At 32.2% G+C, this 14,249-nt stretch overlaps 2 protein-coding genes across 5 annotated transcripts in view; one reads left to right on the plus strand and one right to left on the minus strand.

Moving 5' to 3' along the window:
- Positions 1 to 1,623, plus strand: part of LOC107494881 (uncharacterized) — an 8,226-nt gene extending 6,603 nt beyond the window's left edge. For all 4 annotated transcript variants that reach the window (XM_016115919.3, XM_052251336.1, XM_016115918.3 and 1 more), the window contains one exon: positions 1,032 to 1,623. In XM_016115919.3, coding sequence (XP_015971405.1) covers positions 1,032 to 1,234 — 203 coding nt within the window. In that variant the 3' untranslated portion in view covers positions 1,235 to 1,623. The remainder of the gene's footprint in view (positions 1 to 1,031) is intronic.
- Positions 1,624 to 2,410: 787 nt separating this feature from the next.
- Positions 2,411 to 6,813, minus strand: LOC107494890 (pectate lyase-like). Its single transcript, XM_016115929.3, has 3 exons — positions 6,666 to 6,813; positions 4,022 to 4,762; positions 2,411 to 2,892 (listed from the first exon to the last, which is right to left on the minus strand). Exons 1-3 carry the CDS (start codon positions 6,764 to 6,766, stop codon positions 2,532 to 2,534), a joined length of 1,203 nt encoding a protein of 400 aa, XP_015971415.1. The 5' UTR covers positions 6,767 to 6,813; the 3' UTR covers positions 2,411 to 2,531.
- Between the last annotated feature and the right edge of the window lie 7,436 nt (positions 6,814 to 14,249).

Genomic DNA, 14,249 nt, shown 5'->3' on the forward strand with positions numbered 1-14,249 from the left:
TTCTTTTTAATTGTAAAAATAATCGGGGTTTGGAACAAATGTACATTTTTTTTATTGGAAAATACGGGTGACTAAAGAGGTTGATGATTTTATGCTGGTTGGCTAGATAACAATAGGTTGGTCCTTCATGGATGTGTTGCTGTTAGTGGAACCTGCTAAGATTGGATCATTGAAAATTTAAAATGTGGCTTGGAAAGTGATGCTAATATTAAACGTGTCTGATCTGAACTGAATTGCTTTTGGTGGTGGCAATTGATGGAGTTTAGCTAGGTACGGGTTTGGATGTGCATTGGCATGATGGATTTAGTGCAAGAAAGAGGAGGAACGAGGAGGAGGAGGAGGAGGAGGAGGAGGAGGAGGGGGGAGGAATAGGGTAAACGTTATGACTTGGTATTGATTGCTGATTTTCAACTCTCAAGTTTAGTAAACCTGTATTTTGTCAAGACCTCTTTGAATAAGATTTCTCATTTGTAGATTTTTTTTAGTTTCCTATTTGATTAACATGTTATTACAAGCCATGATTTTAGGTGTGCCTCTCTAGTAATTAATGCTTACAAATAAGAAGGGGTTAAGGGTGGGTATGGAGGAAAGATAACCCTAATATGGATGCATCAGGTTTCACCTTACCATATTCACCATTGTGTTTTTATCAGTATGTTTTAAGTCATGACCCTTGTTTGCAAAGTTATCGATGGATTGGAGACCATTCCGAATGATGTAGAGAGAGAATAACATATAGGAAGGAATCAATGGTGAAATATACACTTTTTCAATACGAATCACGTTGAATCAAGAAAGAAGTGACAAAGTGAGAGATGTGTTTACACAATTCTTTGAATTTATGTTGAGTTTGGTAGTGTATTATGCACAAATATACACAATCCTTAAGTAGATAAACATTTAATTTGTGGCATTCTGAACTTTAAAGCTGTAGATAGGCAGAAATTGTTTGAACCCTCTTTGCATATCATTGTGGTAGCATTCCTGATCCAATTTCTTGATCTGTGATGACTCTGCATTTTGAATTTCAGTTTGGGCTGATGCTGACACCTGGTTTGAGCGGCAACAACAAGAAGAAGAGATGCGTCGTCTTGAGGCAGAGAGTCGAGCTGCAAATCAGGCAGCAGAAGACCTGCGCAGGAAAAAAGCTGCCGAAGAGCGGGAAGGAGAAAAAGAAGACGAAATTGATCCCATGGCAAAGGCCGAAGCAGAGGCTCTGCAACAGAATAACTAGTTACTAATCAACAACTTAACAAAGAGGAAAGCCCTTGAGGAGGAAAATTGCATCCCTGATGTGTGATATCTCATTGGTTTATGGAGTTTTGAATTCCTGTATGATTCTTGGTTAAGTATTTGGCTTGTGTTAAAATGTTTTATTGCATATCCTAAGTTCCGAGTCGTGAATCAAGCCAAATTTATTTATTGATTCCGTTTGTATATTATAAGGTTTGGTTGAATATGTACCTTCTCAGACCTGAAAAATAGTAGCAACACCTCACACATCACAGAGTAGCCTTTGTTTTAGTGTTTTTGACAATTTTGTTAACACCCAAAAAATAGTAGTTAGCCGAGGTACCATTCTGTTTTGGATAACAATTTTCAAGATAAGTTACCAGTTGACAATTTGTACCAAGTAATTTACACCGTTAACTGTATTAAGGCAAAAAGCAGCTCAAATATTAAATAATTTTTAAATTAATAATTTCATAACGTGTTTTTGTCATTTACTTATAATTTGACAGATATTTTCCTTCTCTCTCATAACTCATAAGCACTGCTGCAGTGGCAATATTTTAGTCATGAAAACATAGACTAAGCAAGTATACTCTGCTAAGATAATTACAAGCCTTATAAATACGGACCTTTTGTTCCCCCGACGAGTCAGGATAGCAAGTTTGATTTAAAGGAATGTCAAACTCAAAGGCTATTTTTAAGATTTTTCAGATGATGGAATCGAGTGTAGTTAATTAATAAAATAAAAGAGATAAGTGAAGAGTGAACTAATGTGTCATTTCCTCTCTAATTTGGCACTCCTTTTCACCGTTGCCTTCTCTACCATCATTCCCAAACAGACCGTATATATTTTCTCAAACTCTGAAAAGCAACAATCTTCATTTCAATTATCCAATTTTTTGTATGCTTATTAAGTCTTCATGAGAGGTTAATGCATTTTTTTTTCTGAGAGCAAATATACCTTATGATAAGTTAGAACCAATTTGTACTTTTAAGATGAGACTTTTGTCATAGTCGTGTTTAATTTATGTGGACAACAGGACGAGTTAAAGACCACGTAGTTATATGTGTGACTCATTAAGTCATTATTAAATTCTATAAGAGGCCGTTTCAAGAATTGGAGTAACGTATTATATATACCTTGCTATGGTGATAATTTTAAGCTGACTAAATAATATAATACTAAACTTATAAAATGCAATTGCATGCCCATTGTTGGATAAGTTTTTGTTCGCACTATTTTTGCCCAGCATGTTCGATTTTGCAACAAAAGTAACAAGCAACCATTTAGGGATTAATCAGCAACGGTTACCCTTCTTACAGTTGAGTGCACCAGCAGTGGTGGTCATTGATTCAACCAAAGAAGATGGCCTTGCACTGAGACTCAATGCCCTAGCATAGGTATAAAGAGCACCTTCACCAGATTCTCGGAAGAATGCTCCATTCAAGAACATGTCCCCCTCAGATCTCCAGTTCCAGTTCTTCCATTCCTTCTGTGCCGCAATCTCGTGCTTCGTCACCTCCTTGCTGAACCTGTTATCCGGTGCCAGAAACCTGTTCCCTTGGCTTATAATGGTTGGGTTAGCACTCCCGCCAATAGCGTACATTTCCCAGTGAGTATAGGCATTATTAACCACGTGAAAATACCCATGTCTGCACCTGCAACATCATTATATTTAATTAACCATATGTTACACCAACATCATAATAATGATTCTATATATATTTTTTCTTTGAAAAGTACGTAACAACCTATATATAAAGACATGTATACGTTTCATTGCATATCTTCAATCTTATATAAAGTTATTTAAAGGTATTGAGCTATCAATACTACCTGCATATTTTTATCACAAATTGACTAATGTACCCTTATTACCATTTTTTTATATATAGACACTGTTATATACCCTTATTAAATCCAAAGATTGTAAGAGTAGATAAACAGTGATCCTATTTTAATTAGTCATTTAATTTAGGGTAAAGTATATTTTTTGTTCTTAAAGTTTGATAAAAGTTTTAAAAATACCTCTAAATTTTATTTTGTTTCAATTTTGTACCAGAAGTTTTCGATTTGCATCAAATATACTCCTGACAGCTAATTTTTCAAAAAATTTAAAATCGATTCAACAACAATTTCATAAGAAAAACCCCAAAACACAAGCAAATCAAACATAACTTCATGCATTATTGTTATATTAGTCTTAAATTTTTCAAAAATTTAGCCTCCTAGAATATATTTGATGCAAATCAAAAACTTCTGTGACAAAATTGAAACAAAATAAAACTTAGAGATATTTTTAAAACTTTTGCCAAACTTTGGGGATGAAAAATATATTTTATCCTTTAATTTATTTAAGGTGGAGATTTAGAATTTATACATTTTTTAATTATCTATTATATATATANTGGTTAAGAAGATCACATATGGAAGATGAATACAACTTTGGATTTACGTATACTGTTATAATAAGAGTACTAATAGGTAAACACTTGTATCTTCATGTGAAATTCACAATTAAAAATATAATTTAATCAAATATATTAAATTATTTAATTAATTTTAATTATTAATTTCATATAAAAACGAATGTACAAAAATTTTCACCTTATAATAATTAATACAAAAAAAGTAAACATTAACATGCAATTATCTTCCTATAAAAATAATAATTAAAAATTATTAGATAATCTAATAAATTTAACCAATAATTTTTAATCATTAATTTTACATAAATAAAACTGAATGTTAATTTAAATAAATAAAAAAAAGGGTAGCGGTACCGACCTTGGCATCCTTTGAACGAGGCCTTCTCCAAAATGATTATAGGCTATTGTGACCTGCATGTCCTTGTCTTGAGTGTACTCGTCACTATGACCCAGCAGCATCACCTTGTTATGATGCGTCATGTAATTGTTGGATATGGTAATAGCCGTCGATCCATGGATGGCATCAATGAGACCATCATGGCAGTTAGACAGCGAGCAATGATCAATCCACACATGTTTCGAACCAAAGATGGAAACTCCGTCGCCGTCCGACACCGTCCACCACCCATAATGGCTTGGAGAGTCTCTTATGTACCCATGCCCAGTTGGCACACAATCATGGATGTGAATACCATGAATGATGATGTTACTCACATGATGTATGGTGATGCATCCACCATTGGCAATGTGAACACTAGCACCTCTTCCGTCAATAGTCTTGAAGGAATTCATAACAAGCTCTTGTTTCAGATTGATCACCATGTCTCTCTTGAAAATGATCCATAGTGGCTCGTCTTGAATAACTGCGTGTCTTAGTGTTCCTGGTTTTGGGTTCACAGGGTCGTCGTCGCCGGAGTCCGTTACTACATAGATTTGGCCGTTTCTTCCTCCGTTTGCGTCCTTGCCGAACCCGATGGCGCAATCTGCGAGTCTTTGACGGTTGTTTTCCCAGTTTGGATCACAACGCCAGCAGTCGTCAATGGGATTACCAGTTCCACATGAAAAGTAACCCAAGTTTCTTCTTGACCCATTCATGCCTCTGCAATGAGGTTATAAAACAAAACTGAATTGAGACATACATTTCTTAGGATTTAGATTCTCTATAATTTGAATTTCATTTTAAAAAATAAAGTGTGATCTTCTACTTTTGAATAATTTCTCTTTCATCTATACTTTTAGTCTCGTCTATAAAATTAATACTCTCTAAAATAAAATTCAAACTTTAGAAGATTCTAATTCCATTTTTTAATAGTTTCATTTGACCTTGAATTACTTTTCCAACAAATTATAGGCAATCAAAATGTATTTGTTTTGTTCATTATTTAAATATCTATTTAATTTCTTTAGTCTAATTATTTTAATTTAACAATTGAATAACGTACTTTATTCTATATTTTTAATTATTAATGATTAACTGATAGTCAAAAAACTCTAATGAGTTATAACTCAAATAACATAGTCTTTTCGTACTTATCTAAACGGATTCGAATATCTTCATTTTTATTAAAAAACAAAAATACTAAGCCAAAAACAATAATTTTAATGACTTTTAATATTTTTTATATATTAAAAATAAATTAAATAACACATATATAAATACATAATAATTGATAATAATTGATTTAATGATCAAGGATTCAAGGAAAATTTTAACATTCATAGCATTTTTGTTACTCTTATACTAATCGATTATATTAATGAGTTTAAATGACTATTTAAAGAAAAAATTTATGTAAGTAGTTATTTTTATCTACATATTTATATATGATTAGATATCAGTTTGAAAATTCTTTTATGCTAATTAATTGTACATAAAAATAATTCTTTTTTAGTCATCATTATTCTTCCTCCTAATTAAACTTCATGTAATGTATAAAAATATAAGAGTTCAATAAGTAGAAATTTTTTTTGGTCATTAAAAACTTCAAGGATATTTTTTTTTAAACCTACATAAAGTAGAGGTATGCAAAAAAGAGAGGGAGAGTGGAGAAAGAGAAAAACAAAGACAATTGTTTGGATAACTTCCGAAAAATAGAGGATAAATTACCTTTTTTATGTATATTATTATTGGATAATAGATTTTTTTTGCACATTTTTAACATATGAAATGATCACATTTAACCAATTTAAATTTGGATAAAAAATTAAACTTAATGTATGAAAATATTTAAATAGTTTTATAGTAATACGAAAATAAAAATAATACAATAAGCTAATTATCTAGAATTTAATTTAAATATGCTATTTTATATTCAAATAAATTAAAATATATAAAACAAATTATTTTATGTGTTCAATACATGTATAATTAGGATTACTATGCTATAGTATATACGAGAGAGGATAATTTACCTATTAATTTTCGGAAGATACCGAAATAATTATCAAACACAAAACTGGCTTAATTTTGGATAGAATGTGTTTGTGAGGTTCATTTTGGAGGCAAGGATAGAAGGGCTTGAGATTGAGCTAGAAACTTGGCATAATAATAAGTAAAAGTTTATGTAATTACATACTTTCTCTATTTTAAAATTTAAGTTTCTTTTATTGAAAATATTGTAAAATTAATATATTTAGACATATTTACTTAAATATATTAAAATTTTAAAATTGTTTAACTAAGGCACCAAAAATAAAAAAATCACTTAGGGTCTATTTTGGTTTAAAACCCATATTCTATTTTCATTATTTTCTATTTTGAAGAAGCTGTCAGAAAAGAAAAAGTAAATATAATAAAAAAAATTTTATTCGTCTTTTTATTTATAAAATAGAATTCTTCTGAAAAAAATTAAGAAAATAAAACATTGATTCAAACAGTTCATTAACGTATATTTTTAAACGGGTATTTTCCGTCCAAAATGAAATTTAGAGGCATATACATAGGTGCATATATATATGAAGTGAAGAATATAAGTTTACGGCTTATTAGAAATTAAGTATACCTGTCTATATCTTGTACAACCAGATTAGAGTGTTGATGAACTGCCGAGGAGGGAGTGAGAAATGAGAGAGCTAGAACAACGAAGCATGAAAAGTGACCCATTTTACTCAAAGAACGTTAATAATGCATGAGACGTGGGGGATAGTGGAGGAACATAATTACATAAGGGTGAAGTAGTGGGGGTTTAAAAGGATTAAAAGCCGAAAGTAATGGCGTGATTGTTACTTCAAATTGGGCTCCAGACACTTCATTTTTTCTTTTTGGTGAATGTTAATTTGTTAAAGTATTTTTTAAAAAATATTATTTATATACTAAAATTAATTATTAAAATTATTTATTTTTAATTTATATTTTATATTTAATATATATTTTATATTAATAATTAATTTTAGTGTACACTTAATATAATTAAATAATAAAATTACAAAACAAAAATAAATGCAAGAATTCATAATTAAATCAAATGTGTGCATTCTGGCACTATGGAAATCAAAATCAAATAGAAAAATAAGAGTTGAGTAAAAAATTATTAATATTTAAAAATATAGACTAAAAATATATTATTAAATTGCTAAACTAAAAAAAATTTGACTAATAACTAAAAGTATTGGCAAAAATTAATAAATTTTGCTAATTATTAAACTTTTTTTCTTTGTTTAATAATAATAAAAAATATAACACTGTGTTTTGGATAAGAATAGTATACTGAGAATCCAATTAAATATTCTTCATACGTTACAAATATGACACAAGGGTAAAGCATATTAGAGAAATAACTGGAGTTGTAACTTAAAAATCTGATAAATCGCAATACCAAAACGTATACTCAAGGTCGTAAATGCCTAATGGTCTCAAAGTAGCAGTATAATACAGGAAAAATGGAACCTTAAGGTAAGACACATTTCATCACTACAATTATTCTAAGTGCACAATTGACTTAAGTTTTAGAGTGCCTTTGCAGGTTGCCCTCCCCGCCTGGTGTCCGCACAGCTTACATCAGGATCTCGAAAACTTATAAGCTCATAACCAACCAATGGTAGGAACATTTGGTACTGCCTGTAGGGACCTCGAGACGCTTAGCACCATAGCTGATCACAAAATACAATCAACCATCAGCCCAAACATGCCTCATAAGAAAATGCTTCACGAGGATGGAACATAACTGATCCCAATACAACGGATGAACATCAAGTTTCTTCAGGCTTTGGGCAGCATCAAGACCACAACACGAAAGCTCGGCACTTCATCGGCTTGGGACCGGCAGATTACGTTCATACGATGCAGGAAATGCATCATAAGATGCAAGAATTAGAGCGTAGACTTGAAGAACGTTCGCAATCTCAGCGATCTCGATCTTGAAGAACACATTGATGCCTTTGAGGTGCGAATGAACTTAGAAGGTGTAAGGAATTCTATAAGATGTAAGGCATTTTCGGTTATTTTATCTGGGCCAACAATGACATGGTTTAATACTTTACCTTCTGGCTCTATCTCCTCGTTTCATGATATCAAAATAAAGTTTCTTGCTCATTTCACCACAAGACGAACTCAAGCCAAGCATCTTATCTCATTACTTGCTGTGGAGAAAAGATCTGAAAAAAGCATCTAAGATTACCTAAATCACTTTAATAAAGCGCTCTTGGAGTTAACACACGAACTCTCAAGATTGTGTGTCTTTGTCTCATTGCTGGATTACTTGAAGGAGGTTTTACAAGGCATCTAACTTCTAAAAATGTCAAATCTATGGAAGAAATTCATCATATTGCTCTGGAATACACAAGAAATGAGGATGTTTTTAGAGAAATTTCGACGAAACGAAATAATCTAGCCTCCTCACCTAATAAGGTCGAGAGCTCGAGTCAAACTACTTTGAAGTTATTAGTTCTTCGCGTAAGGAATTTTTTCACGTATATCCTTCACATACGGGCATACTTCCCAAGGCAAGACAAATATGACCAAGGGCTTCCTTGAACAAATCACAATACTATACTTATCACAATTCACAAGTCCTACGGTCATAAAACAGAAGACTATATAGATCTGAATGATACTTTGGAAGATGCTATTTAAGATGAAAATCTTTTCGAGATTGTTCAACACATTAGGCCGTCTTGACGGCACAGTGATGATAAAGACCAGGAAGGTAGGAACCCTAGAAATACTAAACCCAGTGAATACCAATACATCATTGCTCAAGTAGTAATAAACGTGGTAGTACAAAAGAATGAATTAACAAAATCCAGGAATGCATTTAAGAAGGACATTAAAATTGCAAGTTCCAAAGTGTTAAGGGTGCAAAATTTTTCAAATGTTCAATTTAATTCAGAAGACTTTCAGCACGCCACATCTGATGATGATGAGCCTTTAGTCACACTATAAGATTTCTGCTTATTTATGGGATTTTTTGTGTGAAAGTTTTAGAAAACCTCGATAACGTATTTTATTTATAGAAAAATATAAAATTCTCATTGATTAATACTAGTGTAAATTCCTAAACCCAATTGTCCAAACAAATATAGACTCTATCTTACTCTAATTAAACCTAAACAAATTTCACTCCAAACAAAAACTTTTTCAAAACAATTTAGAACAAAAAAAGTGTGAGATCTGAAACTCTAGATCTACTTGCCGCCACCACATTCATCACTTTTCCATTGTCACCATCTAGCTCGCTGTAACGTATGAGATCAGAGAGAGAGTATGGTCACTGCTACTGCCATTCATGTTCTCATCATTGCCACCATCAAGCTTCTACGTCAATGTGTTGTCTCCTTTATCTACACGCAATAATTTTTTAAATCAGAAAAAGAGTTTGTTCGTTTTAGTAGTTTTTAGGTTTATTTTTAATTTGTTTTCTTAGATTTTGATCAAAATTCTTATGTTTTCAAGTGGAATTTTAAAACTAATAAAGTATTTAGAGTTATTTTAGTATTATTGTGTTTTTAGGAGTTTTTATTCTCAAAGTAATCAAGAATTAAAATATTTTTAACAGGAAAATATAAGTACAATCCAAGAAAGGCCTAACTAGGACCCAAGACACCAAGACTGGGCACCCAAAACACCAAGTCAAGCGGCCAACCATCAGTACCATCATCGACGCCCAGTGGCCCTCGTCCCTGGAGGCCATTTTAGGCCAAGCCCAAATTCAAGAAGTGGCCCCAGTGCCTCAAACTCCAAACTCCCAGGGATACAATACTTGTCAAGGTCCAATTTCAATATGCACTCCTATAAAGCTCTAATCTCAACCGAAAATTTAAGATTCAATTGATTAGTTAATATTAACTCCTTTTTTAAAGATAAGATTTGGTTGTTAGAATTTATTTCTAGATTAGATTTGAACTATTGCTTTGAGATTTGATTTAAATTTAAGTAGGTAGCTATCTTATCATTCCTAAAGATAAGATAAGATAAGAGTTTGTTTTTGAATTTGAATTTTAGATAGAACTTAGCATATAAATAAGTGAACAAAGTTCACAAGAGAGAGCATCCACGAAGCCACATACATGCATCTTTCTCATCTCTTTAGTTTTCTTCATTATTATGAGTAACTAAACTTCCATTGTTGAAGGTTAAGAACTCTGTTTGATTTATAGATTTATAATGTGAGTATTTTCTTTATTTTAATTCATGTTTTTCTATTTTTTAAGATTGAGTTTTTCTCTTCATCACTAATGGTTAGAATTGTTGAAAAATATTCTAATTCTATCTTGGATTCTGTTATTACTTCAAAAAATTAATTTTGAAATTAGCTTGAAACTCATCTCATAATCTTCAATTATTTAGAATTAGTCTTTGAATACATGACATATAATTCAGCTAGGAATAGTTCTTGAATATTGTGTGGCTTAAAATCGAAATCGTTATTCACCCCTTCTCTTAATTACTTGACCAAGGAATTGGCGATTAATTAAGTTAAGAGAAATTAAGTTACCAAGAAATTAAAATTTGATTATAAATAATTTGCTGTGAAAAGATTTTTGCATGAGTTAAAGTAAAAAAGCACGAGCATTATTCCTCCTAATAATTAAACATCTCCAAAACCTTCAACATTCTCATTCATTGATTACTTAACTCTCTAAGCCTTCTCTCGCCCAATAATCAAAATAAAATCAATTTTCTCTTATCTGTTCTTTCTTTTGTTTAACATCCATAATTCTCTTGTCAAGGTCTGATTGATCTAATTAGAGATTTAATTAGACGTTGCTTACCTCAATCCATTAATCCTCATGGGAATGATATCTACTCACAGTAGTATTACTTGAATAATTTGATGCACTTGCCAATAACCGAGTACATTAATTTTTGGCTCATCAAGTTTTTTGTGTCGTTGTCGGGGATTAATTTAAATTGACAACATACGTTCGGTTAAATCACTAACTTAGATCTTATTTTATTTTATTTTGTTTTTTTATTTCTTTTCTTTTTTTATTTTTTTAATTCATCCTTTATTCTTGGATATTAACTTGTAGTCTGGTAGTGATTTGACGTTGTTCAATTCGTGGCCCCTTTTTTTTAATTTGAATATAAATTTTGTGGGGATTTTAAACCGCCACAAAAAATGTCAAAAACTGCCGAAATCCATTAACTCAAATTTTCCACAAAACTGCCAAAGAACCACTACTAAATAACGGCTTGACGATTTTATAAAATTGCCACAAATAATCTCGTGACACCTCCAATTTTGGAAATTTTAAAAACTACCATAATTCATTTTATGCGGTTTGAAACTGCCACAAAATGGAAAGAAATCACCACAAAATGGCGAGAATCTTATAGTGTGATCACTGCTAAGTTGGGAAATGGAATCATCAAGGAACCTGGTTGAAATAGGGATAGATTCAAATTTGATTTTCAAAAATGCTTTTGATGCATTGGGTTTAACGGAGCGGCACCTGAACCACATCTTCTCGGTGGGGTGGGTTTAGGAGATCATTTCATCAAGCCCGATGATGCGGTAGACCTCCTTTTTACTCTGGGAGAAGCAATCAATGTTTGGATGAAGAAAGCTGAGTTTGTTATTTTAAAGGATTCCACAGCTTACAATGTGATCCTCGAAAGAAAAATGCTCAATGTTCTTTGTGCATTCATCTTGACAAAATTTTGTATAAAGTATTTGACCACTGAAGTTTGTGCGGCTACAATCTGCAGAGATTGGATAGCCACTGTCAGGTGTAATAAAGCAAGCTTGATTTTGAGGGATAAGGCCAAAAACTCTACAGGAGTATTTCTGGTGAACTTGAATTCCCGGGTTCAGAAAAAATCAAGGCCAAAGCCTAATGGTAATACGAAAAAATTCTAGATTGAAAAAAATGTAAAGAAATACACTATGATAAATAAGGACCTACCTTATCCCCTTGAAGTTGGGACTCTAGGATTTTCTACGAGGTAATGAAATTTATTTACTTGGGAACCATCCGATATACCGGGAATCAATCCCGTATTCATGTCCCATCAGCTTGCGATTGATCTCACGTTTAAGCCGATCTTACAAAGACGTCAAAAGATGTTGCAAGACCGTGCTGACAAGGTCAAAAAGCAAGTTCAAGGATTACTGGATGCTGGGTTTATTAGAGAACTCACTTACTTGACATCATTATCTAATATTGTGATGGTAAAGAAGGCTAATAAAAAATGTGAATGTGTGTGGATTATACTGATTTAAATAAGGTCTACCCCAAGGGTGGTTTTCCTTTAACAAACATAGATAATATGATCGATTCAACATCGGGTTATCAGATTTTAAGTTTTTTGGATGCATATAGTGGTTATAATCAAATATCAATGAATCAACCAGATGAAGATAAAACTGATTTTATTATGCTAGAAGAAATTTATTGTTATACTATAATGCCTTTTGGTTTAAAAAATGCAAAGGCTACTGATCAAAGATTGTTGGCCAAGGTGTTCATGCACCAAATTAGGAAGAACATAGAAGTTTATAACGACAACATGTTGATAAAAACTAAAATAGATGTCGATTTAATCACTTATCTGCGTGATATTTTCATGAGCCTCTGACTACATGGGATGAAATTGAATCTCGCTAAGTGTGCATTTGGTATCTTGGGAGGAAAATTTATGGGTTTTATGGTTACCCAAAGAGGTAATAAATCCAACCTTGAGAAGTATCAAGCTATTTTAGATATGGCAAGCCCTCAAAATCTCAAGAAGGTCCAGAGTTTTATAGGTCGATTAGCGGCTTTATCCAAGTTTTTGGATGCTTCTGCTGAAAAAGCAAAGTCTTTTTTCAATTTAATGAAAAATGAAATAGACTTTGCATGAATAGAGGAGTGTGAAAATGCTTTTAAACATTTTAAAAATTTATTGTCATCCCTTCCTGTCCTAGCAAAGCCGAAAAACATGGGAAACCATTATACTTATATTTGTCAGTAACTTATTATGTGGCTTTGGCTTTAGTATTAGAGGATAAAAGTAAGCATCAACCACATGTGTATTTCATCAGCAAGGTTCTTCAAGGACCAAAATTAAGATACACAAAACTAGAAAATCTAGCTTTTGCATTTCTAACATCGACGTGTTGGTTAAGACAATATTTTCAAAGTCACCTAATAATTGTTCAAATCGACCAACTAATTAAAAAAAGTCTTGCAAAAGCTAGATTTGGCAGGGCAGATAGTAAGTTTGATGATTAAATTATCACAATTTGATATTCAATATGAGCCACGCTCTGCCATTAAGGCCAAAGCAATGGTTGATTTTTTAGCTGAAATGACTTATTCGGCTACTGATTTTTCGAGATAGGAGCTTCATGTAGATGGAGCTTCGAATGTGAAAAATGGAGGCGCCGATATTATTCTCACTAAGGGGAAAGACATGGTTATTGAAATTTTCATTAAATTTGATTTTTCCATTTCAAACAATCAAGTTGGGTATGAATCCTTAATTGCAGGATTGGCATTGGTCCGAAAAGTTGGCATAATGGAACTCATAGCATACAATGATTCTCAGATTGTAAATTTTCAAGTAAATGGTGAGTATCAAACTCCGGAGTCTCTATTACGGTTATACCTAAAAAAGGTACAAGATGATATTTCACATTTTAATTCCTTTTGCATTAAGCATGTGTCCAGGGAACAAAACACACAAGTTGATGTGTTATCAAAACTAGCAAGTACTAACCCCAAAAGTGGTAATCGAACTTTGATACAGGAGGTGCTCTTAGAACCTTCTATTAGCATCTCTGGCATCATGATTTCACATTCTAGTAATCATGATACTTGGTTAGACCAGATTTTCATGTATCTGGAACATGGGATTTTATCTAGTGATTCCAAAGAAGCTAAAAAGTTGCGTATAAAAGCAATTAATTATACCATGATTAATGGTCAGCTATATAAAAAGGGAATTTCACAACCCCTATTGAAATGTTTGACACCCTAACAAATAATGTATGATGTATGTGTTGTAGGAGATTCATGAAGAGTGTTGCGGTCATCACATAGTGGGTAAATTGTTAGCCCAGAAGGTTGGTAGAGTCAGATACTACTGGCCAACAATTATAAAAGATGTAATCGATTATGTGAAAAAATGAAAAAAATGTCATCTCCATGGAAATCTTCATCAA

This window comes from Arachis duranensis, chromosome 6 (genome assembly GCF_000817695.3).
Source record: "Arachis duranensis cultivar V14167 chromosome 6, aradu.V14167.gnm2.J7QH, whole genome shotgun sequence".
In the NCBI taxonomy this organism is placed as follows: domain Eukaryota; kingdom Viridiplantae; phylum Streptophyta; class Magnoliopsida; order Fabales; family Fabaceae; genus Arachis; species Arachis duranensis.